At 49.8% G+C, this 27387-nt stretch overlaps 1 protein-coding gene across 2 annotated transcripts; it reads left to right on the forward strand.

The window, feature by feature from the left end:
- On the forward strand, window positions 1-27298 carry LOC119219917 (microtubule-associated serine/threonine-protein kinase 1-like). 2 transcript variants are annotated; one of them, XM_037475425.2, is made up of 27 exons: window positions 1-218; window positions 6844-6875; window positions 12891-12985; window positions 13349-13424; window positions 13812-13881; window positions 14661-14821; window positions 15533-15608; window positions 16264-16473; window positions 17013-17114; window positions 17555-17687; window positions 17762-17829; window positions 18391-18467; window positions 18591-18799; window positions 19360-19498; window positions 19593-19725; window positions 20235-20400; window positions 20511-20612; window positions 21075-21197; window positions 21297-21406; window positions 21493-21653; window positions 22251-22510; window positions 22594-22818; window positions 22900-23129; window positions 23774-23896; window positions 24007-24140; window positions 24221-24411; window positions 24778-27298. In XM_037475425.2, the coding sequence occupies exons 1-27, from the start codon at window positions 180-182 to the stop codon at window positions 26349-26351; spliced, it is 5019 nt and encodes a 1672-aa protein (XP_037331322.2). In that variant the 5' UTR covers window positions 1-179; the 3' UTR covers window positions 26352-27298. The 2 variants fall into 2 exon arrangements, with proteins under 2 accessions (XP_037331322.2, XP_037331323.2); XM_037475426.2 differs by having other exon boundaries at window positions 6847-6875.
- The last annotated feature ends 89 nt before the right edge of the window (window positions 27299-27387 follow it).

A 27387-nucleotide genomic window follows, 5' to 3' on the forward strand; every position in this document is an offset into this window, starting at 1 on the left:
AAGCGCCAGGACGCTGCTGCTGCTGCGGTGCAGGTTCGGGTGTGAACCGGTGGATCCCGCAGCCATCCGGGTTCAAACAACTGCTAGTGAGGGTGGGTTCAAGAGATTGCTCCAGTGAGGGGGAAAAGCCTATTCCCCCCCCCCCCCTCCCCCGGAGCGCCGCCGCTGCTCATCGCGTCATGGATGACTCTGGGATAATCCGGCGCCGGAGGCTGCAGGTGAGCTGGTTCGGCCGCACGGCAGATTGGACATCGTCATCCTTTGACCCATTAGTCCTTTATGCATTTCATTTGACAAGTTACTGTGATTTCTGTTCAAAAGACTACAGAAATCCAAGTTAACCAATCGGCCTCAGTACATATCATGACAGTATTTCCAAGCCGTACATTGTAGTTATTATTTATGATCAATTCATGATTTCCTTCAGTTTTTAGGAAATGGTGGAAATTCAAGGGTATGTCAAAGCTTTTTACATACTTTGTTATAAGTCTCGACTGGGGAATGATGAATAATGCATTTGTGATAATGTGAATGGTTGCCTTTTTTCAATTTTCAGTTCAGTTGCCGGTGAATACATTAATCTGCAGTCTCATCACTACCGGATGTCGTTCTTGCCCTGTCTCCCCCGATGAGGTCACACTTTTTGTTTGTTTGTTTAGAAATACAGGACATCCCCTAAATGTTCTCCTGACACCACCACACAGCTCACTAGGATCATTTCTATTAGTTTCGAGCACAAGCCGGCTCCCTCGCCCAATGCTGCTAATGAGTCGTCACTCATGCAGATATGACGCGTGCAAACCTCCGCGCTCATCCATTATGAAGCAGGCTGCTTGTCCACGGGTCATATCCCCCCCCCCTCACATCTTTGTGTGATTCGGTCGGCTGAACTGAGCGGGGAGGATCAGCCTGCAGGCCGGGGCGGAGAGCAGCCGACACGCGAGTGTGTGGTGCCTTCATTTTCTGGAACATGGTGGTTATGTTGCTGAAAAGAAGGGAGGCTTGTCTGGAGAGGGCTCTCTCAGTCGCAGCTCGGAGCTGCTCGGTGTGTGTAAAGGAATCAATGGAGGAGGGAGGAGTGCCACTCACTGCTCTCCCACCGTGATGAACGACAGGAGAGGCAAAGAAATGAATCATCGTAGAGTCAGACTCGCTATGTCCCTGCTATTTTATAGATATGGGCAGGCAGAGCTGAATAATTTGTTGTGTGTGTGTGTGTGTGTGTGTGTGTGTGTGTGTGTGTGTGTGTGTGTGTGTGTGTGTGTGTGTGTGTGTGTGTGTGTGTGTGTGTGTGTGTGTGTGTGTGTGTGTGTGTGTGTGTGTGTGTGTGTGTGTGTGTGTGTGTGTGTGTACTATCTGCGTGTTGACGTGTGATTGGCTGTACATGTCCTGCTCAAAGGCCTTGTTGTCTCTCCCCCGGGTCTCATCATACCAACCTTTACTCCCCCCTCTCTTCATCTGATACACACCAACACACAATCATTCTTTTACATCCCCCTGCTCCCTAGCAGTTGGGGTCAGAGGTCACACGGGTGATGCGTTGCTTGCACAACGTGAAATGAAAATATTCATTTAGAGAATAATGTCTATAGATTCCCTGTCGTTTGTATGAAAACAATAAGGCTACTACAATCATGATGAGTCATTGTTATTATTAAGAGAAATGGATTTTTTTTTTGGACATATTTATGGAATCCGTTTATGTAAGCTTCAGGCTATTGACACAAGTGACCTCTTTAACAGCACCAGGTTAGCTAAGAACTGTTAACAAAGTTCAACAGGGAATCCATGGAATCAAACCTCGCAGTAACTAAGTAAATATACGTTTGGATCATATTTTTAGACCAGTGAAAGCAATGAAGAAATTTAGATTTTTAAGTTGATGTAATGTAATTCCTCATCAGTCCTTGTCGTCACAGGCATGACGTTCCTGTAATTAAATATAAGCAAGACAAATGGCGGCACAGATACGAGCGCCAGACCAGATCGTCCACGCACACATGACACTCATTAGCCTCCTCCCCCTTTTCCGTCTGTCAAACCCAAGTCAGTTAGTCAGACGCTGTCAGATGCTGTAGATGGTGACCGGTCCTGTCACAGTGTTTTGGCAGCAGGACAGTCCCTGATTGATGCTCATTGTCCGTCTCCGGGCACCAACGTCCCACCGTTTTTCTTCTGCACGGTGTGTCCACAAAATGATTGGACCTGGCGACCCGTCCTGACAGAGCTGCAGTTTGCTTTTGCAGGAACGCAGCTGAGCTAACGCCTTTTCTTTTGTTCCTTTAGTGCAGGAAAGAGGACTTGAAGGACACAACAGCAACAGAACCTTTTATTGAGGTTTTGTGCTGGAAAACATAAGGCAGGAGACGGCCTTCAGAAATCCTTGGTTACTGGTTGACTTCACAATGGTTGAAGAAATAGCATCCCAGATCAATTGTATTACATTTGAATGGTTTAATTAACAAGTTACCGTCTGCTGGTCAAGTAAAACCACTGAAAAATGCAGTTAGGATTCATGATAAAGACACATTTCAGTATCCTTCTCATTTCTGAATATTTTGTCCCACGGTTAAGTGTTTTACTAAATGCTTCATCCTGAGTGACTCAACATGAGGCCACCATAAACACACACACACACAGACACACACACACACAGACACAGACACACACAGACCGTAGTGCTGCAGTCGAACCATTACCAGGGTTATTCGTGGTCAAAGAGAATATTGCCTTCTGCAGGTCTGTTACTAAAAAGCCCAACATGTTTCTGCAGACCTGGGGTAACCTCATGGCGGAATGCTCAAGCCTCAGGAAGAGGAAGAGGAAGAGGGAGGGGGAAACTCGCGCTTCCTGTCAGGGAGCAGAGCACACGTACAGCCGAGCTGTGTGGCTTTATAATCTGTGATTGCTGGCCACGTCATGTTTGTGACGGGGCCTCCCATCTGTTTGTTGCTCACCCTCCACCAACCGCCAGACTTCCTCAACGGGACCCGAGGAGAGCTGCAAACCCCCGACCACGCGTCAGCCTCAGACGCCGGCGTGACGTGTGCAACGCGGCCGAGCAACCAGCGCAGAAATCTGACACACTAATTACGCCACGGGGGAATTGAGCCCACGGATCATTGGGGCTTCAGGAGCTGATTGTGAGCAGAGAACAATACGTCCTTGATGATGTATCGTCTGCTTAGTCGTTGCTTTCCGGGGGTAAAAAAAACGGAAAGAGTCACTGACGCACGTCGGGTAGCGCACTCCACGGCGCCCGCTGACCACGTCTGGGTCGGAACTGGAAAATCTCTCTCTCTCTCTCTCTCTCTTTGTCTCTTTGTCTCTCTTTCATCGTTTTCCAAATGTAAAATGGAGTTGGGGGTTATGTGGGTACCACCTGGGAGATAGCGAGTATGTGACACTGATTACTGAGAGTTATAATGAAGTGAGGGTGACAGTGGACCACTTTAATGGGATTTCTGCAGTGTTAATTAAGGCCACGTCACGTGAGGGCTGACTGATTGAGCTACGTGCTGCAGGCCAGGAGTCCTTTGGGGTGAAAGGGAGCATCATCTTCATTGTAGTTCAGGCACCAGTGGACGGCTGCACTGTGTCAACTGGCTCTTCTACAGTGGACATTAAATATGCCCTCAGAGGGACATTTGACGGACAGTAATGTTCACGGGTCTGGATTCCGATATTGGAGGTATAGCAGTGGGCTCTGTGGGAGTTTAAGGCAGGGGATCTTTACCTTTTGGGACCTGAGGTCCACTTCTTGACTTTATATTGTAATTTTACATTGTTTTTTCATTGGAATCTTTAAGAATCTTTAAATATAAAATGACTTGCTTTGTATATCGCTATGCATTTAAAATGTCACTATAATCCAACTATTTGGTAGGACCTCCACAGCTCACGAGTCGACTTCCTGAAGACAAACAAGATTCTTCCCATAACACTTTGTACATGTGGATTCCACTCAGGGAGCTTGGTATTTTTCTGTAAATTTTGTGAATTTTAGCGCATTAAACAAGTCACCCGGAGTGGAACATGACTGTTTGTACTAAATGTGATCGCTGTAGAGACTTATGACTCAAACCCATCACCTCATAGTGGCGTCTGGTTATCATTATGCTGTTGACCACTAAAACGCTTCTAGCGCCACAGTAATCATTCCAACAGTTGTTGAGACGTGTCCATCTGTGACGGAAAAATATTTCCAATCGAAGCAATTGTTGGATTCCCAACACGTTTAGATTCAATATATTCATGTTTCACTTGCAGTGTGGAACTTAAAATTCATTCATGGCGTGTCACATGACGTGGTTTGCCGCTGCTCTGGAATGCCTGGCTCCTTCCTCTCTTGGAAGTCACCTGACCCTCGGCTCTGACGGCTCGGGGTCAATGAGCCTGATCGATCAAGGACAAAGTGAGGGAGGGATCAATGGGTAGAATGTTCAGATGTCCTTGTAAAGAGGCTCAGACATGTCAACCCTCCCGATTTTTCCGGGAGACTCCCGGATTTCAAAGCCCCTCCCGAAAATCTCCCGGACCGACCTTTCTTCCTAATTTCTCCCGATTTCCACCCGGACAACAATACTGCTGCACCACCCGTCACTGGGCGCGCCGTTTCAGCCCGAACAATAATAAAGGTGACACCTTGAAGTCAAGCGCGGCAAAGATGAGCCTGGCGCTGCTAAGAAAACCGCTAGCACCCCCCCCCCCCGTCCCCACGGTCCTTTTGAATATTTCCCTAATTCTGAGGTCTCAAGGTTGTCAAGTATGGTAAGGAGGGATTTTTCTCTGTTGACAACTGAAACCGTGGAGACAAGCGGGGGAATCGCCTAACCAGCTTACGAAGGTTATTGTTTGTTTTTTGTATTCTTCTTATCGAGGGTTCTACTGAGTTTGGTGGTGTGAGGAGCCTTAATACTCTGCTTTCTCCTCGGCAGGTAACCTTATGGATGGTCACTCACACCGTCCTTGTAACACACAGCTTTCAGGCAGCCACACGTTAATCAAATGTTGTGCTTCAGTTGAGATCAGCGGCAGCAGGAACACACACACACACACACAAACTAATGCACACACACTTTATCCGAAGGTTAACATTCTAATTGCATTGACTGTGGTTAGAAGGTGGTCGATGCGATGCTAACGGCACCGTATCAGCATCACCCTGCGTGTGACAGGAGAAGGTGTGAGGCGGCTAATGCATTAATTGCATCTGCTGCTGTATAATGTGCGATGGCTCCCATCTGAGACACTCAGAGCCGCCTTTAGTGTTTCTACGACACACACACACACACACACATATACACACTCAAGGAGCTGTTGGCAAGAAGGCTGTGGGCATGATTCATCTCTCATTCTGTCTCTCTACTCCACCCATGTTTACACCTTCTGCCCCCTCCCTCCACATCGCTCCATCTCAGCGTGTGGCGTTTAGTAAAGAGCCGGGCTGTGCTGGCATGAGATCGGGCTCTGCTCAAAAACAGTTTTCATTTTGGTGCAGCGAGTGTCGGCTGTGCTGCGTAATGTGCTCTGTCCATCTGGTCTCAGGAGATGAGAGGATCGAAGAGCGAGGCCTCAGATGGTAGAAAACATATATTTAAATACGTCATATAAATATAGTTGCATTTTTACCGCACGTTCTAGCCTCATTTATTTCCTCATCTATTACCTGTTGGTCATCATCTGAACCCGAGGCCTCCAAAAGTCAAAGCTTGTGACCCTCCACTAAGCCCCGCCCACAGCCGCTACTGGGTCAGGCGTTTCAAGGCTATAAGCCCACATTGTACTAACTGCACTCCCTTCATGGATATTATCTATCTGAAGGTGATTTCAGGGAGGCAGACAGTGTGGTCCTCCAGAATGTCAAATTAAATCACCACCAAGAAAAAGGCTAAAAGGATCCCAGTCTGAAAGGGAAGCGCCACATCAACTGTGGAAAAGACAATAAAATAAAGGAACTGTCCTGTTTTGCTAGGTAGGTCTTTTTGGCCAATACCTCGATGTAATTGGCCAATTTGCGTTCGAGGGGCAGGACCTTCTCATCCCAATCCGCATGTTGCTGAAGTGGTTTAAAAAAGGTATCTCGGTTTTTCAGCATACTGATTGGTCGAGAGCCGGGGGGGGGGGGGGCATTATTCAGCGATAATGTACAGTTGCTCACTCAAAGTTAGAAATCCCACCAATGATCATTTTGAGGCAATGTGAGCTTTCACAACCGGAGAATAAAGGTGGACGTCATGAGCGATGTGAATGAATGAGACGCTGCGGGACCCGATGCTGTTTACATGCACGTACGGGGACTATTTTTCCTCCTGATGAAATGTGATACAAAACGTTAGCTACGGTAGCTACAACTATTTTGTGCTGAAAGGCAGCTATTTACTTACCATTTATAATTTCGGTGTTAACCGTGTTATAAAAGCAAGAAGGTACTTGAGGCTTTATCTTCAATAAGGTGACAGTTCGAGGGTTGCTTGTCCTCACCTTCAAACTGTTACCTTATTGGACGATGCGGCCTCTGGTACCTTATTGCTTCACTGATAGCATCCTGTTGCTATGGCTGTGAAGCTTTTGGTTGGACCAATTTTTGGTATCTTTAAAAAAATAAAAAGGATGGCACTTTTCTCTCTATTTGACAAGGAATCCATAACTTCTTAAATTTTCTAAAATCCCAACATCCTGTTTCAAATACCAACATCCATTCAATGTTAACTCGAAAGGGAACATAACATTGTACTTAACAGCCTGTATACACGTCGTGCAAAACACTTTATTGCTCAAAGTGTTTATGGGATATTAGTATTGTACCTGATCTATTTTGTCTCTTTTTGGACTTTCTTCCAGAAGGATTTGCCCCTGCCTCGCAAGAACAGCAGGTGAGTGTTATCCTCCTTCACCCTTCACCCACCCTCACCTCCCACGCTCTCTGGGGGGGGGGGGAAGCTGCCGAGCCTGATTTACTTGTTGTGGGTTGACTGCTCCGAGGGGGCTACACACTGTGGAGCATCTAGTCCTTGTGTGGATGAGAAGGGGGTCTGACGGAGTCTGATTAAAGCCAGCCGGGGGCCCTGGGCACTGTCCACGGTGCTGAAAGACTCCGTTATCTGTCTCTATCGGCCTCTTCTCATGCTTGGTTATTAATCTGTTTCTATTCCCCTCGCATTCTTACCCCTCCGCCATTTGGCTCTGCTCGACCTAACCCTTTTTTCTAAATCCCTTCTCTATCTCCCTCTTACATGTGTGTGTGTGTGTTGTTAGTTTATCAGCATATTGGCCATCAGCTTTAGCCAACCCACAGGGACAATTTTGTATAAAAAAGAATCCGGAAAACAAGATACATTGCTGAAAAAAGCATTTAGACAGTTATTCAGTACAGTTAAAACTCCCAAGAGCAAAGAAATTCAAAAGGCTTTGGAAGAACTTTTCCTTGATACAGACAGACATTTCAGAGGTAGATACAGTTATGACGGCAGTAGTTTGTAGTTGGTCCTTCTTTATAGATTAAGAACAATATAGTATAGAGTAGCTTCACCTTCATCCACTACTTCAAATGCTAATGACAAAATGATCCACCAGTGATAACAATCTGATAATCCTGTGTATGGTAATGTTACACTGGGGCTACTGTGCTGCACAATGACTACTTTGGATAATTCAAGTACAATTATCTGTTGATACTCTGTGCTGTTGATACTGGTACTTTTGCTAAAAGCTTCTTTGACCAAAATGTTACCCTTAACGATATGACCATGTGAAAAAGCTTGTGCGTAGTAATCAACCCACAGAGGACACAGTCCGGAGAGCGGTATCAAACCCATGTGTTGTATGACCTTGTGGCATATAGATTATTAGAAAGAGTCTATTAAGAAGACCAATAGCATGTTAATGCTTCTATTGTGTGTGTGTGTTTGTTAGTGTCTCCCTTCCCATGTCCCGGCCCCATCCATCTCCTCTGCCGCCATCTTTCCCTCTCCAACACCACGTTCCATTCATGCCATCATGCCCCTCTCTCTCCCTCTCTCCCCCTCTCTCCCCCTCTCTCTCCCTCTTGAGTCATCCTCCGTTTGGGGGCTGTGAGCCCACCATCCGTCATAGATGGGCCCAGTGCAGCTGGCCTCACATTCAATCTGCACAAACAGAGAGAGTGTGTGTGTGTGTGTGTGTGTGGCATAGGTCAATGTTTGACTCCATTCTCCATCTGTTTTGCAGTGATGCAACAGTCCACACGACCTTGCCCCTAAACCATGTCATCTTTACCTCCTGCTGCATTCACTGGCTCTCCAGCGGTCAAAGAGCTTTTAAGGTTCTTTAAGTGCGCCGCCATCGAGGCCACAGAAAACCACGGGGCAAAAGTCTCAAAGTGACACCGTGTTCCCAAACGCCGGCCTTTTGTTGTCCCTCTCTAAGTGACAGAGCCACTCTACCCCCTTCCTTCTCCCAACGAGCAGCGTGTTCCGCCGCAGTAAAAGGTACGGCCGGAGTAAAGTGACGATTGGGCTCCTCTAAGGTGTCAGAGCGCTGGCTTCCTGTTCACTCAGTCCTCTCTCTCTCTCTCTCTCTCTCCCTCTTTGTGTCTACAGTGTCACTGCAGTGTCACTGCAGTGTACTTCACAAAGCGGCTTGTGTTCACACTGTGACTACTGAGGTCACTGTTGGTATTAGATGTCTGCTCTGTTCTGCTGAATCTGCTTGTTGAGAGTCTTGGTGATTTTTGTGTGTAACACAAAATACTGTAACAGTGAGCATTTTCAGGCAAAGAATGGAATGAGCAATCACAATATTCTATTTGCCATATTGAATGTGGATTAACCATAATTGTTTTGAATCAATAAATCCAAATAATCCAATCTCCCTGTAATCGCTCCATGAAATGGACTCTGCAGTGTTTAGGATGTGTCTCTCATTGGAGCCAGACAATACGGCTCTAAAGGCAGGAGGAGATGGTCAGCAGGGGAACAGCAGCTTGCCACAATGCACCCTGGTACACGTAGGCACTGCCGGCACGGCGAGCTCTCTGTCAATGTAGCACTCTTATAGGAGGCTTCAATCCACTGCAGATCGTCAATCAAAATCAATTCAACGTTAATGCATGAAATCCGAGCCGATTGGGCGTAAAATAAGTTAATGCAGTGACTTTATAGACATTAATAATGTCCTTGGGTCCAAACTGAAATACCGACACATGATCATAGACTCTTGATATATCATTTGGGACTTTGGTATTTGATCCAGTTGATTTCACACAAACTACTTTTAATGGATTCCATTTTAACACCCAAATGATCTGTAAATCTGTAAATGTGTCCAATTTAAAATAAAAAAAACCGAATGTTGCTTAGTCAGTCAACCCGAGGCTGACATTTGTTCGCCACTGCGCATTTGGTCCTTATTAAGATTTTGTCGACCCTGATGGGACGTCACGTTATTGAGGAAGGGATGATCATGGTATGAGTCAGACAGGTTTTACTGTGCTGTCAGAGATGTTGTTGTTGGTAGTTTTTACCTTTTAGCGTTTGCGAGACCTCAGATCTCTGCAAGCTGTTGTTACCACGTCATCGCACTTCCTGGACATATTATTGAAGCGCTGTTTTACCTCCGTGATTTTAATGGATCTTCTTAATCACGCCGATGTCAACCAACCGCGTGAGCCTGGCGCTGACGTTGAAGAGCAGAGGGTGTTTGGAGGGATAATGGGCGTCGTGCTGAGTCCCTCAGAGACACTTTATTCTCCCCCCCACGCGGATCAGGGACGGGCTTCCATTACTGCTACGACACACCTGAGGCCCCCGAGACACAGGCAGAGAGGTGGAAAAAACGCCGGGAGGCCTCACCCTGTTTGATTCCCGTCACACTCCTACAGCGGGGCCCTAACGACCCTAACGACCCGGGAGGGAGTCTCTTTTCGGGGGAAGGAACTCTCTAAAATGCCTTAAGTGACTGCTGCGTGATTCGCAAAGTTGGCGGAAAGTCGCTGCGGGGAAAAAAAAGAGAGAAGAAAGAAGATGATTAAGATAATGAAAGTGACGGGGGGGGGCGCGGGAGGAGAAGGAGAGGCTGAGATAAAGCGCTGGGCCCTGGGGGGATATCTGTGTCTGCTCTTCCATTAGGAACCATGCACACCAGCTTTCTCTCTGTATTTTTGCAACATTAACCACGCCGTGCAGGTCTGTCGAGCTGTTGCATTTCTGCATGACCTGAAGCCGCTGTGTACGTGCGTTGCATGCATACAGTGAGAGGGATATTCACTACTTTATTTTCACATTCCCAGAGCCAGGAACACAAGAAATAAATGTTTGTCTGCTCTACGCTGCAGAAGCTCACCAGCTCACCGGGAGCCCCTCTTACTTCCCAGTAGATGAGGCACACCAATAACTACGTCAGTGGGATTGGAAGAAAGTGTTTCATTTACTTTACAGCAACCCCCGCACATGGCTGTAAATGCATCCTCAGAACCGTTCTGAAGCAGCAATTTATCTTCCTCCCTTCTTTTTTTCTCCTTACAAGCTCTATGCAACCATCAAGTTTGTGTGTGTTTCCCTCGGGTGCTTCGGCTCAGGTGCACTGTGAGAAAGTCACACACACACACACACACACACACACACACACACACACACGCTCTGTAACCAAATGAGCCATTACTCTTCACTTGAACCAATTATGTGCAAAAACCAAAGGAGGTCAGCGGGAGGCCGGTCACCTGAGTCCGACATGTAGAGTCTCTCCCTGTAGTGCTGCAGCCTAATCCCCCCCCCCCCCCCCACCCCGGAGGAGCCCTGTGTTAAATAGCCCATGGTAGAATATGTGCTGCGCCTCCCTCCCCTCTTAGAGAGGTGAGTCTCTTGTTCTATTTGATCCTCCTCCTCCTCCGCTGGCTCTCTCTTACAGGAAAACACTTCCGAGGACACAGGCGTTGTCGAAAGGCCTCCCCCCGCCGCCCGCTGCATAGCAACAAGCCGTCACGTGACCGCGCCTCCCTGTCTCCCCCGTCTCCTCCGGGGTCGTAGACGCCACCAAGGATGTCCTCGGGTTTCTTGTTCCCGCGGAATGAAGCGCTCCCTCTCGTTCTCTTATGGAACTTTGGCGCAATGAAAGGAAGGATAGAAGCTTTATGCCCCCCCCCTGCCCCCCCCAAACCAAGTATCCCTTTCATCTCGTCCGCCAGCATATCCGTGATTTATGCTCTCCATTTTTTCTACCCACCCGTTCTTCATTCCCTCTCTCGCGCTGCGGAGGTAAAGACACCGTCCTCCCCAGTCCTTTCCTCCCTCCGTGCCCCCCCCCTCCCCCGCTCTCCCTTTCTTCTCTCTGTAGCGCTCTTGTCTGTGCGTTTTATGGGCAGCTCGGCTCTGTTTACGCCCTCGTTTGTGCAGTGCGACTACACATAGTGTGTGTGTGTGTGTGTGTGTGTGTGTGTGTGTGTGTGTGTGTGTGTAATGGTGCCGAGAAACTGGGTCATGTTTACCTTGAGCCGTCGTGCCCCCCCCCCCCCCCCCCTTAAAGAATGGACATCTTGCTTTCATGCCACAATCGCACTAGCTGCCGCCCCTACCTGCCCCTCCTCCACACCTCCATCCATCACTCCGGCCCTCTTCACCCCCCCCCCCACCGCTCCCCTCCAGGGCGCCTCTCTGAAATGTGGACTCTGCGCATCAGTTTAGCGCCGACATGTTCATACACATAGCACCAGGTGTACCGATGTGTGTGAGTGTGTGTGTGAGTGAGTTTCTGTGCTTACAGCCGGCCCCCATTGATTTCCTGCAGCGCTGAGAATCCATGAACCAAGAATAGGCCCGAGCTCCTCCCCCTCCGTCTTACTGATGTCACGGAAGCCAGCGGCGTTGAACCGGCGCATCGACTGTGCCACCGCGAGCGGTTTAAGGTTAAAGAACAATGTCGGGATTTGATTGATCCAATTTGGAAAGTGTGAAATGGCACAACCGGAGTTTATCGGAGCGGCCCGCTGAATCCAACCTATTGGCATGCGCGATCAATATCAATAGGGCCAGTTAAAGATCGGATCGATCGGGGCGTCCTGCGTGCGGTGTGAATAATGACAGTTGACAAGTGTTGTGATGCGTTCCCGGGCCGAGGTGTAAGCTGTCGAAAGCCATCTTTTTTTCACCATATTTCTTTGCTCCGTACCGGATGAAGCTCGCCGTGTGTTACACTCGTGCAAAAATCACTTTGGCAATCCGACGGGGGCCGAGTGGGAGGCCGCGTTAAAGGCACACGGCTTTTCAGGCTTCTGTCAGCAAAACCACTGTAATGTGAGGGGATGGGGGGGGTTGAAAACAGTGCTGCCAGCTCTGTCACCTCTTGTGCCTCCCTGCAAGTGTCGATGTCGGTGTGCGTTTGTGCGTGCGTGTAGAGCGGCGATTGTGTCCTGCTCACACGTAAAGCCCATGTGACCGTGAGAGAGGGTGGTGCTCGATGTTATGATACAACACACACACACACACACACACACACACAGTATTTTGGAAACAAATGCATATGCATAAATTGTGAGGGTTTAGGAAAAAGCTTCGTCCTGATGGTGTTTGAGTTGGACACACTCATGGCGTGTCCGGTGTGTGTGTGTGTGTGTGTGTGTGTGTGTGTGTGTGTGTGTGTGTGGATACAGAGGTGGCTCAGTGTTGCAGTGACTGCACCCAAAACATGAATCAATTGAGGAACATGGAATTCTCTTTTTCGGACCGTTGTCATCCACATCCTGCCCCCGCCCTGTCGCCCCTTATCGGGGCCGAGCGGGGGCAGCCAGGGATGGATGACGGAGGAAATTGAATCCTCCTCATCGCTGCGTGCCCCTGTCCCCCCCCCCCCCCCCCCCCCCCCCCCTACCCGTACCCCCGTGTTTACCTGCGTCTCTCTGTGTTTTCTTTCCTCCACAGTTGCCGAACAAGCAACAGGAAAAGCCTGATCCTGAGCACCACGTCTCCCACGCTGCCTCGGCCACACTCGCCTCTCCCCCTCCCCGGGCACCTCGGTACGTGGAGGAAGGCGCAGTGACTTGGACTTCTAGCCCGGTTCTGCCTTGATACAGTTGATACAAACGGAAAAATCCGCCCAAGGCTTACTAATGTTTTATCTTCTTTTGAAAAAGCCCCCAATCACATCTTTCCCGTCCAGTTTTCAAAGCGCCAACAGAACAAAGCAGAAGGGATTAAAAGCTACAAAGTATTAGTCCGGCCAAAAGTCAATGATAGGGCTTTGTGATTATCAACTCCACCCCTTTTTAGACTTTGAGATGCTTTGCTCTGGTGGGCTCATTGCATCGCGGAAGCAACCTTCTCATTGGAACCTCTTTCCACACCTGCGTCTCATCCTGTGTTTCGCGTCCTCCCAACAGGAAGCAGCCCCCTGGACAGCCCCCGCAACTTCTCTCCCGGCAACCCGGCGCACTTCTCCTTCGCCTCCTCCAGAAGGTCGGTGCACACGTCGAGTTGTTTCGGCCGGGGCGTTGCTCTGGTGGCGCGTGTGTGTTTGTGGCATCGGTCCGGATTGAGTTTACAGTGGAAGCATCGCAGCATTACATTTAAACACCACTGGTCCTCCAGCTTTGTGGCAACAGTTTTAACAAAACGATGCCCCCGGCCCCCCCCGGGACAAACTGCATGGCCTAGAAGTCACCGCTGTAATGAATTCTATTTCTCCACTGCTGCTGACATTGAGATGACTTCACATTATATGGGGGGCAAAGAGTGGTCAGGGTTGTTAGTTCCCTGGTACCAACAATAATACTTTTAGAGCGTTAAAAGCCAAGCTGGAATGTGTCAGGCTTCTGACTGATGCCACGTTTGCGTTCTCTGCAGAGACGGACGCCGGTGGTCTTTAGCGTCTTTGCCTTCTTCTGGATATGGCACCAACACTCCCAGCTCAACGGTAAATAACACCCCCCCCCCCTGGCATGGAAAGGGGATTCCCAACATCTACACAAGTTATATAGAGGTCTATGAGAAATGACTCGTCTTCTCACTAGATTTTATTAAGTATGAATACACACTTTGATATTAAACCTAAATAATTAGTTTTATCAATATCCACTTTTATATCATTCTCAAAGCACCTTTGGTTCAGAATGGGTTAGCTTTACCTCAGACCAGGTTGGGAACCACAGGACTATAATTATCCTACCACATCTCTAATTTTGCATTCTTTGTCAGAATCTCACCATCCCAAGACTTTGGGGAGATGAACCACTGTCACGTTTGTACCGTAGATGTGAATCTACTGCTAGCCACCTGTTAGCTTAGCACAGAGACCAGAAACGGGGCGTAAAGTCTCCTCTTACCAAGGCTGAGTTGAGAGAAACCTCGACGCAATCAGTAGGACACGCTTGCACTTTGGTTCATTCCTCCCTCTCAAGTGTGTCCCCTCGGTAACAAAGTAAGTGGAGAAGCTTCAGGTCTGTCTGTGAGACCGAGTGATGGCTCTGAACCAAAGGCGCATTGAACACCTTCATCCATATTTAAAATCTCAGTTTGTCATTGAGTCCTACGGTCCGCAAAACGTCGTAATAATGTATTTATAATGAGGCTGTTGGTCCATCTCCACCCACTCTGATATTCCTCATCTACCATCCTCCCCCTCTATTCCCCCCCCCCCCCCCCGTCCGTTTCCTCTTCCTCCTCCACCCTTTTTTTGCACCGCCCTCGCTCCAGTCCTCCAGCTCCTCTCAGGAGCGGTTGCACCAGCTGCCCTTCCAGCCCACCATGGACGAGCTCCACTTCTTATCCAAGCACTTTGGCAGCACCGAGAGCATCACGGACGACGACGGGGGCCACTGCTCTCCGCACATGCGCCCGCGCTCCCGCAGTCTCAGGTCAGCACCACCAGCACCACCAGCACCGACCAGATTAAAACAGCGGGCCGATCTGGCCAAAAGCACTATCCTCTTTTAATGAAAGGACTCTAAAAGCAGGTTGACAGGGGCTGCCCCGACTCGATCTCATTATGGCTGTTACATAACCTCCTGAATGTTCCTGGTTTAAAGATTACACGCCGGATTTGATCAGCATGTGAAATTAACGTATTAACAGGGGAGGTTACTGCGTGTATATTCGGGCAAGGTCATCACTAATCTTCTTTTTTTTTTTGAGTAAGACCAGTAATTTATGGTTTCCGTTTTTAGCCGAATTAAACCGGAGGCTGTTACAGATGTTGCACTATAACGGACATCTGTTGCAGCGAGTAGTGACTTCAAATAATATATAAACCGTTAATTTACCTCACTTAGAGCAAGTTACAGTACTGCAGAGGGAGAAGATTCACCATAATAACCTTGTACTGTTTGAAATGAGCCAACATTAGCTAAAATAAGATGTGTGAGTGATTTGTTTCCTTTGTCTTTGGTGTCATTTTCACTTAAAGTCTCTTGAACTACTTATACAAAAACTACTTTTACTGGGAGTGTTAATCAAATCTTAAACCCGGCTCAGAGGCGTTGGTTGTCAGAGCGCATTATAGCAGATTTCTTTGTGAGAAGCCAAATGTTTTAAATGTTAACTATACCCCCCCCCCCCTCCCCTCCCAGCCCAGGGCGCTCCTCCTCCTGCTACGATAATGAGATAGTCATGATGAACCATGTGTACAAGGACCGCTTTCCAAAGGTGAGACCTACACACACACACACACACACACACACACACACAAACAATAAACATTATATTCCATTAAAACATCTACAAAGCAGTAGACAAATCCATAAGCCACAATAACCTTCTAATCCTATTTAATCAGAGCTCATATTTTAGAGAAATAAAAAGGGGATTTAATATACAATTGAGCATGTTCCGATATTTGTGCATAATAAATACACAGTAAACACAATTCGAGTTAAATGAAAATAATATCAAAAAAGGAGCCGTGTCTGCTGAACCACAGCAAACAGGATTATATGGCGCTGCCAAGAGAGGATATTAAGTCTAGTCACTGCACTCAGAAATGAACAGCTCAACAAAGAGACTTTCCCCTTTGCCTCGTGTTTCTTCCCTTTTACTTTCTTGGCCGGCTGTGGTTTGTATCAAAGGAAACGCGCCGACAGCCTCCCCAGAGATAAAAATCCAGCCCCAGGAAATTGGGCAGAAATGAGTTCATTCGAGGTAAAAGCTCTTTGTCGCTCAAATAGGACAAAAGTCTGGTGCAGAGCCTTGTGTCACACAGCTCTGGGTCTTCTAAAGAAATACTTTTCCAGACGTAATTCCTGACGCTCGTCGTTCTCCTCCTCTTCCTCCTCCCCCCCCCCCACCTCTCGTGATCCACCAGGCCACAGCGCAGATGGAGGGGAGGCTGGCCGACTTCATCCAGGCCTTCTCTCCGGAGAACGTCCTCCCGCTGGCCGATGGAGTCCTGAGCTTCATTCACCACCAGATAGCCGAGCTGTCCAGAGACTGCCTGGCCAAGTCCCGCGAGGGCCTCATCACCTCCGTCTACTTCTTTGAGCTGCAGGAGAACCTGGAGAAGCTCCTTCAGGATGTGAGTTATGGAGAAGATTCAGTGCTGTAGGGTTCCAGCCTGAGAAGCAACAACATTTGTAATTTTGCTTTTAATTTACATTTTTACAAAACAATAACAACCGATTTTAATATTGGGACAAAAACATGAACAGTATTATATTTTCTTTGCATTGAAGACTGAGTAAATTGAAAGGGACCATGAAAATAATACGATGCGTTGTGATGCTGTGGGAGCTTACTGGTTATTGGGTAGAGTCAGCTCAAGTCTCCTAATTTCATTTTAATCTGTGATTTGAGACGAGACGAGATTGAAATTGCTGCGGTAATTGAGCTCGGAGACCATGACGGGTATCAGGCAGTTTCATCACCAATCTGATGTTGGCGGCTTGATTAGATGGCGGTGATTCCTCTGGGGCGTCTGCTTTTGGTTCCATAGCATCAGCTGCTTCTTTTCACAGTCAGATAATTATCATGTCAAGCTTTTCTCACCACGTCTGTCTTCTCGGGCCCAAATCTCCTCTCTCCCTCTCTCTGTGTGTGTGTGTGTGTGTGTGTCAGGCCTTCGAGCGTTCAGAGAGCACCGAAGTAGCATTCGTCACAGAGTTGGCGAAGAAGCTCCTCATCGTCATCTCCCGACCGGCGAGGCTTCTGGAGTGTCTGGTAAGACCGTCCTCCTCCATCGCAGCACCTCTCCACGGGGGCACGTCCCGCTTGTGACTCGAGACACAGCGATGGTTTTGCTCAGTGAAACATCGGCGCGGACACTTGTTTTGCTCGCCCATTAAAGGCATTTAAGCACACAGCAGGGGGCAGAATATCCAACTGAAAGAGACGGCGCAGGACGTCTGGATTTACATTTAGATTAGAATTTGCCTCGCAGCCCCCTGTGTGTGTTTGTAAACGTGCTCTCTGGTTTTGTAACCGCCTCGCCCCTCGATGAGTCATGCCACCGTTCAAAATGCTTCAAACGACTGATGGCAGCGAATCGTCAATAACTGCTCAAAGCGGCGGCTTGACTCGGATCCCAAAAGCAATTTAATGGACCGGCAAGACAAAAAAAAACCCGTTCCCCTGATGACACGCCGTTCACGTCTTTCCAGGAGTTTAATCCCGAGGAGTTCTACCATCTGCTGGAGGCAGCAGAGGACCACGCCAAGGAGGGTCACCTGATGAAGACGGACATTCCCCGTTACATCATCAGCCAGCTGGGACTGACCAGAGACCTCATTGAAGGTGAGACAGAAAGGCTCAGATGTAACTCATCAGAAGACTCATCACCCGACTTAACTTCAACTGTTTCTCATCAGATATGGTAAACCTCGATAGGTACGACAGCGAGGGGCCGCTAACGCCTGAGACCGATGACTCGACGGAGGTGAGATCCCCCCCCCCCCCCCCCACAGGATAGATGTAACCACACAAAACTCAAAACAAAACTCAAATGCTAATTCTGACAATTTCACACAAATGTTCAACATTATGATGAATACGCAGTCGTGACATTTTGGACAGTAAACTGTGACTCTACTACTTGATGGAGGCAAACGCTGCAAATCCTAATTCATTTCTGCTGACTGTGGCTTTTCACAGAGAAGGTCTGCTTCATTTACTAATGACTAATGATGATGGCATACACACACACACACACATCTGTTCAGTTAATATATGCTAAGGCATTAAAAACAAGATGCCACCCCCTCTTTGAATCTGTGAGCCAACCCTGTAGCATTAGGCATCGCCCCAACTGCCAGAATGAAGTAGGCCAAAAAATAAGATGAGAGTGGGAGGCAGGGGGGGTACTCGGCACTTCCAAATGGATTGGAGTTATTATTTAAATGGGCATCGCTGAAGTTCCAGACGAAAATGCAATTTTTCTAAAGGATTTCCGTCATGTTGGATCATCTTTAACATGAACATTGCGATCTCGGATCCACAGGGCAAGATGAGAGCGATGAAACCACCAGAAGAAGCTGACTTCCAGAGCATCAAGCTGATCAGTAACGGAGCCTACGGGTGAGTAGAGCCTGAGGCCGCACTTACAAGTCAGGGACACTACCCCTATATTTATATATTGAATTGACTTCATTTCACCTCTGTGTGTGTGTGTGTGTGTGTGTGTGTGTGTGTGTGTACTAGCGCCGTGTACCTGGTGCGTCACCTGGAGACCCGCCAGCGGTTTGCCATGAAGAAGATCAACAAGCAGAACCTGATCCTGAGGAACCAAATCCAGCAGGCCTTCGTGGAGAGAGACATCCTCACCTTCGCAGAGAATCCCTTTGTCGTCTCCATGTTCTGTTCCTTCGAGACCCGCCGCCACCTGTGCATGGTCATGGAGTACGTAGAGGGTAAGAGTGTGTGTGTGTGTGTGTGTGTGTGTGACTCAAAATGTTTTGGTTCTGTCCACCTTTTCAATTATTTCATGTCAAGTTATGTTCCTTCCATTCTAAGCATCTGTATTTTGAATAAAAGTAAAATTGACATTGCTCAAACTAGGCAATCTGGAGGCTAAATATATATATTTGTGTTGTCAACGGACGCTATTCTCCCATAATGCAACAGGGAAAGTAAAGGGAGGCACATCTGGTTTGTGGAGATGAAACAGCGTTGCGTTCCGAAGCCCATCCTGATTCTCATCTTCGCACGTATTGCATCGTTTTTTCGTTGATACCTCACAGAGGAAGACTGTCCATTTGTTGTCAGACTAATACAGTTTAAGCATAAAAAATAGTTTGCGTTTAGAATAAGCAAGTAGTATGGACAGCGTGTCATGTCAGCATCCACCTCTGGAGGAGTGCGTTGTGCGTTGTGCGGCCGTCTGAAACGGCCTCGGCCCGGGGGGGGGTCGTTGGCGATGAGCGGCGAGGTCCGGCAGCGAGACTGATCGAATGTTGACTTGCGCCGGCAGGTGGAGACTGTGCCACTCTGCTGAAGAACATCGGGGCCCTTCCTGTGGAGATGGCACGCATGTACTTCGCAGAGACCGTGCTGGCGCTGGAGTACTTGCACAACTACGGCATCGTGCACCGCGACCTCAAGCCCGACAAGTAAGACGGGGCCGCCGCGCCGCCAGGAGGGCGATGAGAGAAATGGCGGCGCTTGCTGTTGCTGACGCTTGTATTCACTGTGTGATCTCCTCAGCCTCCTGATCACCGCGATGGGCCACATCAAGCTCACCGACTTTGGCCTCTCTAAGATGGGCCTCATGAGTCTGACCACCAACTTGTACGAGGGCCACATAGAGAAGGACACGCGTGAGTTCTTGGATAAACAGGTAAGACTCAAATGGGCCTCTTTGATTCTCCTTTGAAGTGATCCCCGATGTGCGCCGTGTGATGCGTCTCCCAGGTGACGTTTCAGCATGAAACGGCCTCCGATGCCTTCATCTCTATGCAAAGACACCCCCCCCCCCCCCCCGTCATTGTGTGGCAGGCGTATCTGAAGCGAGGAGAACACAGCCGGCAGAGCAATAGGCCCAGGTTTAATCAAATCCTCCTTTTTCAGGTGAGGTTTATTTCCTCCCGCGCTCACGCTCAGAAACCAAGGCTCGCCGTGTGTGCATCGCGGCGGCAGAGAACCCTCAGTGGGGCTTTCAGGTGGTCTTGGCCCCTCTAAGGTGGTCTCGTTAGCCAGGTGCAACTCTGCGTCATCCACAGACACGTGCAGGCAGTTTAAGTTCTAATCCGTGAATGTGGGGGGTAAATAGTCACAAAAATTGCAAAATGTGTATTCGCGGCACGTTTACATGTCATTTGGGGTTTGAAAAATCCATTTTTCCTTCAGGTGTGTGGAACCCCCGAGTACATCGCCCCGGAGGTTATTCTCCGCCAAGGCTACGGGAAGCCGGTGGACTGGTGGGCGATGGGCATCATCCTGTACGAGTTCCTGCTGGGATGTGTCCCTTTCTTTGGAGACACCCCGGAGGAGCTGTTCGGACAGGTCATTACAGGTGAGGGATCAAAGGTCCACAGTTAAATGATGCTTCCATTCGACACACTTTTCCTCACGTCCTCTCTCTCTCTCCCCCCCCCCCCCCCCCCCCCCCCCCCTCCACTGTAGACGACATAGTGTGGCCAGACGGGGACGAGGCTCTGCCTGTCGACGCCCAGCACCTCATCTCCTCCCTTCTGCAGACCAATCCCCTGGTTCGGCTTGGCACAGGTCAGTCACCCGCTCATTACTGTAGGATCTATTTGGGCCAAAACCATCGGCCTTTTTTACATTTTTCTTGAGGTAAGTTTGCTGGTTTAGCAATTTTTTTGCAATCAAAACTTTATTCGCCATCATCAGCCAACAATTTAAAGCATTACTATTATCTTACTATTTCAACCATTTATTAATTATTATTATTATTAGCCAACTATTTTAACCAGTTACGCTTTATCTCTCAATCTCAACAGTGCTGCTGTGGTGTCACAGCTCAATAAGTGCTTTGTTTTCTTTTTATGAAATCATTTCCAATGGTCTCTGGGGTGATGTTGCTTGTTGGGTGTTGGGTTGTTGTTGAGAGTCACTCACGTTGAACACTACCGTCTGGGTTAGAATGCCTCTGCCCGCTTCGGGCCGCCGCTCTTACCTGCCGCTCTTTGTGCCGCCCCTCCCTCCCAAACCTCCGGCCCGCAGGCGGTGCTTTCGAGGTGAGGCAGCACTCGTTCTTCACGGAGGTGAACTGGAACAGCCTCCTGAGACAGAAGGCCGAGTTCATTCCTCACCTCGAGTCTGAGGAAGACACCAGCTATTTTGACAGTAAGTCTCCAGCGGGGGATTCGGGGCACGGACCCGCGCGTCCCCTTGTTGCCACGGTTACTACAGTACATTGAGTCGATCTGTGCCTTTTGCCTTCAGCCCGGTCCGAGCGCTACCATCACGTGCAGTCCTACGACGAGGACGACACCAACGACGACGAGCCCGTGGAGATCCACCGCTTCTCATCCTGCTCCCCTCGCTTCAGCAAGGTCGGAGCCGGCGTTCGCATCGAAACGATCCGTTGTGCAGAACAAACCAATGCCGACCGGGCTTTTTGTTCTGTGCTGGCCCGCAGGTGTACAGCAGCATGGAGCATCTGTCCCAGCTGGAGCATAAGCCCCCCGGCGTGACCCTGCGGGAGCACAAGGTGCCCCGGGAGGATCGAGTGGCCAAGAGAGAAAGCCTGGGCAGCCTCACCTTAAGGGACAAGAGCTGGAGGACCGGATCGCCTGAGATGTGAGGAAGAGTAACGGGTCACGTGTCTGCTGTTTGGTGAACCGGACCTATTTCCACTTGAAATAGAGACCCTACAATATGAAAGAAAAATACATCATATTTAGTGCTGTCAGTCAAACACGTTATTAACGACGTTCATGCAAACCCATTTTAACAACGCCAATTTTTTTAGCACGAGATTAACGTTTTCTTTGAGTAGCTGCTGAAAGCAAAGAAGTAGTAGGCTTACTTTTTATTGATAACCTGTTACGGTTCATTGCTTCGGCCTGACTGCTTTGTTCACAATCAAACTTTAAAAAACAACAATATTAAGCCATGGTTTAACTGCACTATGAGTCCTTGTTTACCTGCAATGTGCACTTTATCGTTTTATGTTGTACCGCCCCGTTTGGCAATGTTGTTTTTCAGTCAAAACATTTGCATAAAGCAAGCAAAACATTTTCCATGTTGATAAGAGCATTAAAATGAAAAAAATAAGGATGGGACATTTAGAACAGATAAAAGTTTGTTTAGTAATCGTGATTAAATATTTTAGTCGTTTGACAGCACTTATAATCTTACTTGAGAATAACACTTTGAGTGCTTGGCTTTTCTCAGGAAGCGCTTATCCTGCTCCGAGTCGTCCTTCACCGAGAGCGACTACAGCCCGCCGTCCGGGGCCCGGAGGCGCTTCTCCGCCCTCATGGACACGCACCGCCTGGCCTCCCCTCTGGAGGTCGACTCCGAGCTGCCCGTCCCCGTCAGGCAGCCTCCGGTGACGACCAGGGGCACTTCCCTGGAAGGAGCCGCGGGCGCCACCACCCCTCAAAGCGATCCGAGATCACTCGTCAAAGATGGCGGCGGGCTCGCGGCCGAAGGTGAGTAACGTTACTGTGTGACTCGTATTCTGCGCGTGATCACAAGTCGTAAACCAGCGCTTCATGTCACCTCCGTGACGCAGAGAAGGGTTCGAGGGCGGCCGAAGCGCCGCTGCTTCTGCCGGGGAACGCCGCCGTTCTGGGGCTCCCAGACGCTCCAGGGCCCCGCGGGGCCGCCACCGACCTGGTGCTGCGGAGGGTCCGCCACCAGCAGCTGTCGGCTGAGGGGGAGAAGCGCAACCCGCGCCCGGGGACCAAAGTGATCAAATCGGCCTCCGCGACGGCCTTGTCCGTCATCATTCCTGCGGGTAAATACGGCTCCTGAGACACGAGCAAGTGAACCTGAAGCCGATGCGTTTCAAGCTGAACTCCCACCGCTCTCTCCTCAGTGGAGCAACACGTCGCCTCCCCGCTGGCGAGCCCGATGTCGCCCCACTCCCTCTCGTCCAACCCGTCCTCCCGGGACTCGTCTCCCAGCAGGGACTACTCTCCGATGGTCAACGTCCTGCATTCTCCCATCACCATCCACCGCTCGGGGAAGAAGTACGGCTTCACTCTGCGAGCCATCAGAGTCTACATGGGGGACAGCGATGTTTACAGCCTGCATCACATGGTCTGGGTGAGGGAGCTTTATTTTTAAAGCATATTTCATACATACCATCCAGCTCAAAATGTGTTCAACAAACTGAAGGGCGCCAAAGAGAAAGACTAAATCCAACAATTATGTTTTCTAAGGAGTTTTTGTATAGTTACAGCAGGCTGTTCTATAGTTTTGGTACATAATAACAAAAAACTGCCCCCCATACCTTTTTGTGTAAACCGCCATTACATTAAGATTATAGAGGAATGAATGCTAAACCATTGATGGATTTAAGAGCATTGCAATAGGAGAGACAAAGTATGTATACATTCACGTTGGCCTCATGACAACTGAAAGTTTGATTTAGATGATCCCTCAGACTTTGGCCTCTGAGGGATTTAGGTCTTACTTTTAAAGCAGCCTTTTCTAATTATGAGCGATTTGGTTTGGGCACCACCAGTACGACAGTGTTGTGCGTCGACTGCATGATTATAAACTTTTAGATGATGCATCTGAGTGGAAACTATCTTGTAGAATGAAAAATATAGCACACCAAGTAAAGAACCGTGTGGAACACCATATTTCATATCCCAATATCCTCAAATCTGACCAGCTACCAGCCCGCGTTAGAGCTTTAGCATTGAGCGTTCCTGTGTAAATGCCTTTTTTTGTTGTGACCACAGCATGTGGAGGATGGGGGTCCCGCCCAGGAAGCTGGTCTTAGCGCTGGTGACCTCATCACTCATGTAAACGGCGAGTCTGTCCACGGTCTGGTCCATACAGAGGTGGTGGAGCTCATCCTGAAGGTCAGGACTACTCTCTTAACTAACATATATCCATTGCAAGGTTTTTATGGGATGGCTCTTATTAAACGTGCTTTTAAAATAATATATATTTTATATATATTAATCTACAGAGTGGAAATAAGGTGACGGTTACAACCACTCCATTTGAGAACACCTCTATAAAAGTGGGCCCCGCCCGGAGGTCCAGCTATAAATCCAAGATGGCACGGCGCAGCAAGAGGATAGGAGCCAAGGAGGGACCAGAGTGCGTTACTGCGTCACACATACATCGTCTTTTGGGCGTGACCTGCCTTTATTCTCCTCACCGTGTGCTTTTCCTTTCAGAAAGAAGAGAAGCTCCCTCTTCAGGAAAATCACCAAGCAGTCCAACCTGCTGCACACCAGCCGGAGCCTCTCCTCCTTGAATCGCTCTCTTTCATCCGGGGACAGTCTGCCGGGCTCCCCCACCCACGGCCTCTCCGCCCGCTCGCCCACTCAGAGTTACCGCTCCGCTCTCACTGAATCCCCTCTCATGGGTTAGTACGGAAGATGGCCCCCGTATTGTTGGCTGTCGAGTAAGCGTGGGGGTTAAAGTACAGCACCACCAGGTGGGCTCTGACCCCACAGCACAGTGATGTCACAGTGTACTAAAACACCACCGTGACGTCGTCTATTTGAAAGGTTGAATCCAGTAGAAGTCAGCAAAAACAAGAACTTCAAGGGAGCTTTCGTTACTATTTAATCCCGCTCATGTCGTTTGTTTCTCTCCTGATCTGTTATATAGTTTAAAAGAAACTCTGGAGAATTCAACTCCGTATTCACATTTTACTCTTTTATTCTTGACCGAAAACGTATGCAAAGTTGAAAACCATCATTTAATTTTCATCTTTAACTTTCCTCAGGCACCTCCTCCCAGAGCAGCTCCCCAGCTTCCAGTACCCCCAACTCGCCCGCAGCCTCCCACCACATGAGGCCCAGCTCCCTGCACGGCCTGTCCCCCAAGCTGCACCGCCAGTACCGCTCCGCGCGCTGCAAGTCCGCCGGCAACATCCCTCTGTCCCCCCTGGCGCACACCCCCTCCCCGACCACCTCCTCGCCTCCTCCTCTCTCCGGCCACACGGTGGGGAGCTCCAACACCACGCAGACCTTCCCCGCCAAGCTGCACTCCTCGCCGCCCGTCTCGCGGCCCCGGCCCAAAGGCGCGGAGCCGCCCAGATCCCCCCTGCTGCAGCGGGTGCAGTCGGCGGAAAAGCTGGGCGCCCCGCTCATGCCGCCCTCGTCCTCGCCGTCGCCGCTCACCGGCGCGTCGCTGCGCAAGCACAGCCTGGAGGTGGCCCACGGGGACTACAGGAGAGAGTCCTTCCACTGCGAGCACAGTCTGCAAAGCCTGCTGGAGATGGAGGGAGAGAATGGACCCGCTCCGCCGTCCCCTTCGTCCTCCTCCTCCCCCTCCCCTCCCATGGGAGGGGAGTTTGGGGGCCTGAAGCCCTCCCGGAGGCTGGGAAGGCAGGAGTCGCCGCTCAGCCGCGACACCCTGCTCCCGCCGAGAGAGAAAGACCCGCAGGCCACGGCCTCGGCGCCGAGGGGGTCGCCGGCCGAGGGCGTGGCCACCGGAGCGGAGTCCAAGGCCGCTGGAGTTCATTTGAGTGAAGCCACAGCCGAGGATCCGAAGAGCCGCGCAGCTGCAACGAAGCCAAGTCCGGCGCCGGTTCCACCCGCTGTGGAGCCCAAGCCGAGCCCAGGGGACAAACCTCCAAAGGCAGGTACTTCCAGCTGTGAGGCCGCCGCCTCCAAGAGTAAACTCGGGGAGAAGGCCGCCGCTCCCGGCACATCGAAGGGCCTTCAAGCGCAGGACAGCAAGCAGCCGAGTGTTCACACGGGCGTCGCACCCACGGTCAAAGCTCAGGAGAAGAGCGAGGAGAGAGCGAAGGGCCCCGCCGGCGCTGACAAGGGACACGTGGCGAGGGCGTCCTCCGCCGAGCAGCCCAAGCCTCGCAAGTCCGCAGAGACGGGGGAGAAGGGAGGCGGCGCTAAGGCGGAGACGACCAAGGTCAAAGGACCCGCGCCGCCGATCCCCAGCCAGGTTCAACCCCGCGCCGCGGCCCCCGCCCGACCCGACCCGGAGCGCTCGTCCACCGGCGGCCGCGGGGCCAAGGAGGAGCGGGCGCCGCTGGAGGTCGTGGAGGAGAACCCGGCGTCGCCGTGCTCCAGCAAGTGTCGCCCCGTGCCGCCGGGGGACCGGGCCAGCTTCGTCACCCAGCTGACGAGCGCGGCCAAGACGGTGCTCGCGCCCATCAAGGGGGGGTCGCAGGAGGGGTCCAAGCTAAAGGACGGCTCCAGGTCGAGCGACGAGAAGCGGGCAAGCGCGGCGGGGAAAGCGGACGGCTCGGCGGCGGCGGGCGGGCGCCGCGGCGCTCAGGCGGGCGCGCTCCAGTCCGACAGAGGAAACAGCCGCGGCTCCAAGCACCACCCGTGATGTGGGAGCTTCAGAGAAAGGGTGGGGTTTTTTTTTCCGTGCACAGCCCTTTTTTTGTCGTCTTTATTTACTTTTTTGTTTGCTGTAGCGTCACACTGACGTAACCCAAAGTGAAGAAATGAGACCAAATAAATGACACGCGGCATGTAGAACGTCGCTGCGGGAGGACAAAGATGTCGGGCAGAACATGTGCCCACGTGGTATCGTAAAGTAGGCCTGTGTGTGTACTGTATGTTCAATGTTATGTATATAAGGGTTTGGAGGGGCTTGTGTCTTAATGCATGTCCGACACTGTACATCGAAGAATGAAAAGCATATTTAAAAGGGAGATGAAAAAAAATATAAAGCCGATCCTCAAGGTGGTGAAACACTGTGAACAACTCTTCAGCAGGCCGACTGTTAACTGTGTGAAGGAGCAGTTTTTCTGGTGCGAGCTGGCATTAATCACTCATTCCTCCAGTGCCATCCTCCCTTCATACTTTGTGGAGCGGAGATGACGTGCACACTGAATGGGAGCCTGGACCACGATGTTAAAATGCGTTGGATCGGCCGACGTGCTCCAGATCTGTTTAAGGGCTGAACTCATGTGGGATTTAAAGGTGAAGATTAGACAAACCTGCACAGGGACACTATGCAATTGTTTTTTTCTTTCCCACTTTACTAAGTTTATATTGTGGTCCACACATCCGGAGACATTAAAAGGGGTTACAGAAAGCCAAGCAAACACACTTTTGGGTTGTTTTAACGTTGTCTCCATGGATCGTAGTGAATTGTGCAATTATACATATTTTAGGCTATTGAACACACTAGTGTGTGTGTGTGTGTGTGTGTGTGTGTGTGTGTGTGTTAAAGGAGGCTAACTCGTTTCTATTCATGCAGGTGTGCACCATATATTGTGTAATATTACATGTGAAGAAAAGTGCCAGTCTTTTTTTTGGGGGGGGGGGGGGGGGGGGGGTGATGTCATTTTTGTTTTCTTTTGTTGTTGTTTACACTTAAATGTAGAATATTATGCAATCCAACAGTGCCCAGTTTT

This window comes from Pungitius pungitius, chromosome 12 (genome assembly GCF_949316345.1).
Source record: "Pungitius pungitius chromosome 12, fPunPun2.1, whole genome shotgun sequence".
Classification (NCBI taxonomy): Eukaryota; Metazoa; Chordata; class Actinopteri; order Perciformes; family Gasterosteidae; genus Pungitius; species Pungitius pungitius.

Excerpts from the sequence above, each read along its gene's own strand:
- LOC119219917 (XM_037475425.2), top strand. The coding sequence starts at position 180 with ATGGATGACTCTGGGATAATCCGGCGCCGGAGGCTGCAG. Across the intron at positions 6,876-12,890 it reads CTGCCTCGCAAGAACAGCAG|TTGCCGAACAAGCAACAGGA; the intron begins GTGAGTGTTATC and ends TTTCCTCCACAG. Across the intron at positions 17,115-17,554 it reads CGAGGCTTCTGGAGTGTCTG|GAGTTTAATCCCGAGGAGTT; the intron begins GTAAGACCGTCC and ends ACGTCTTTCCAG.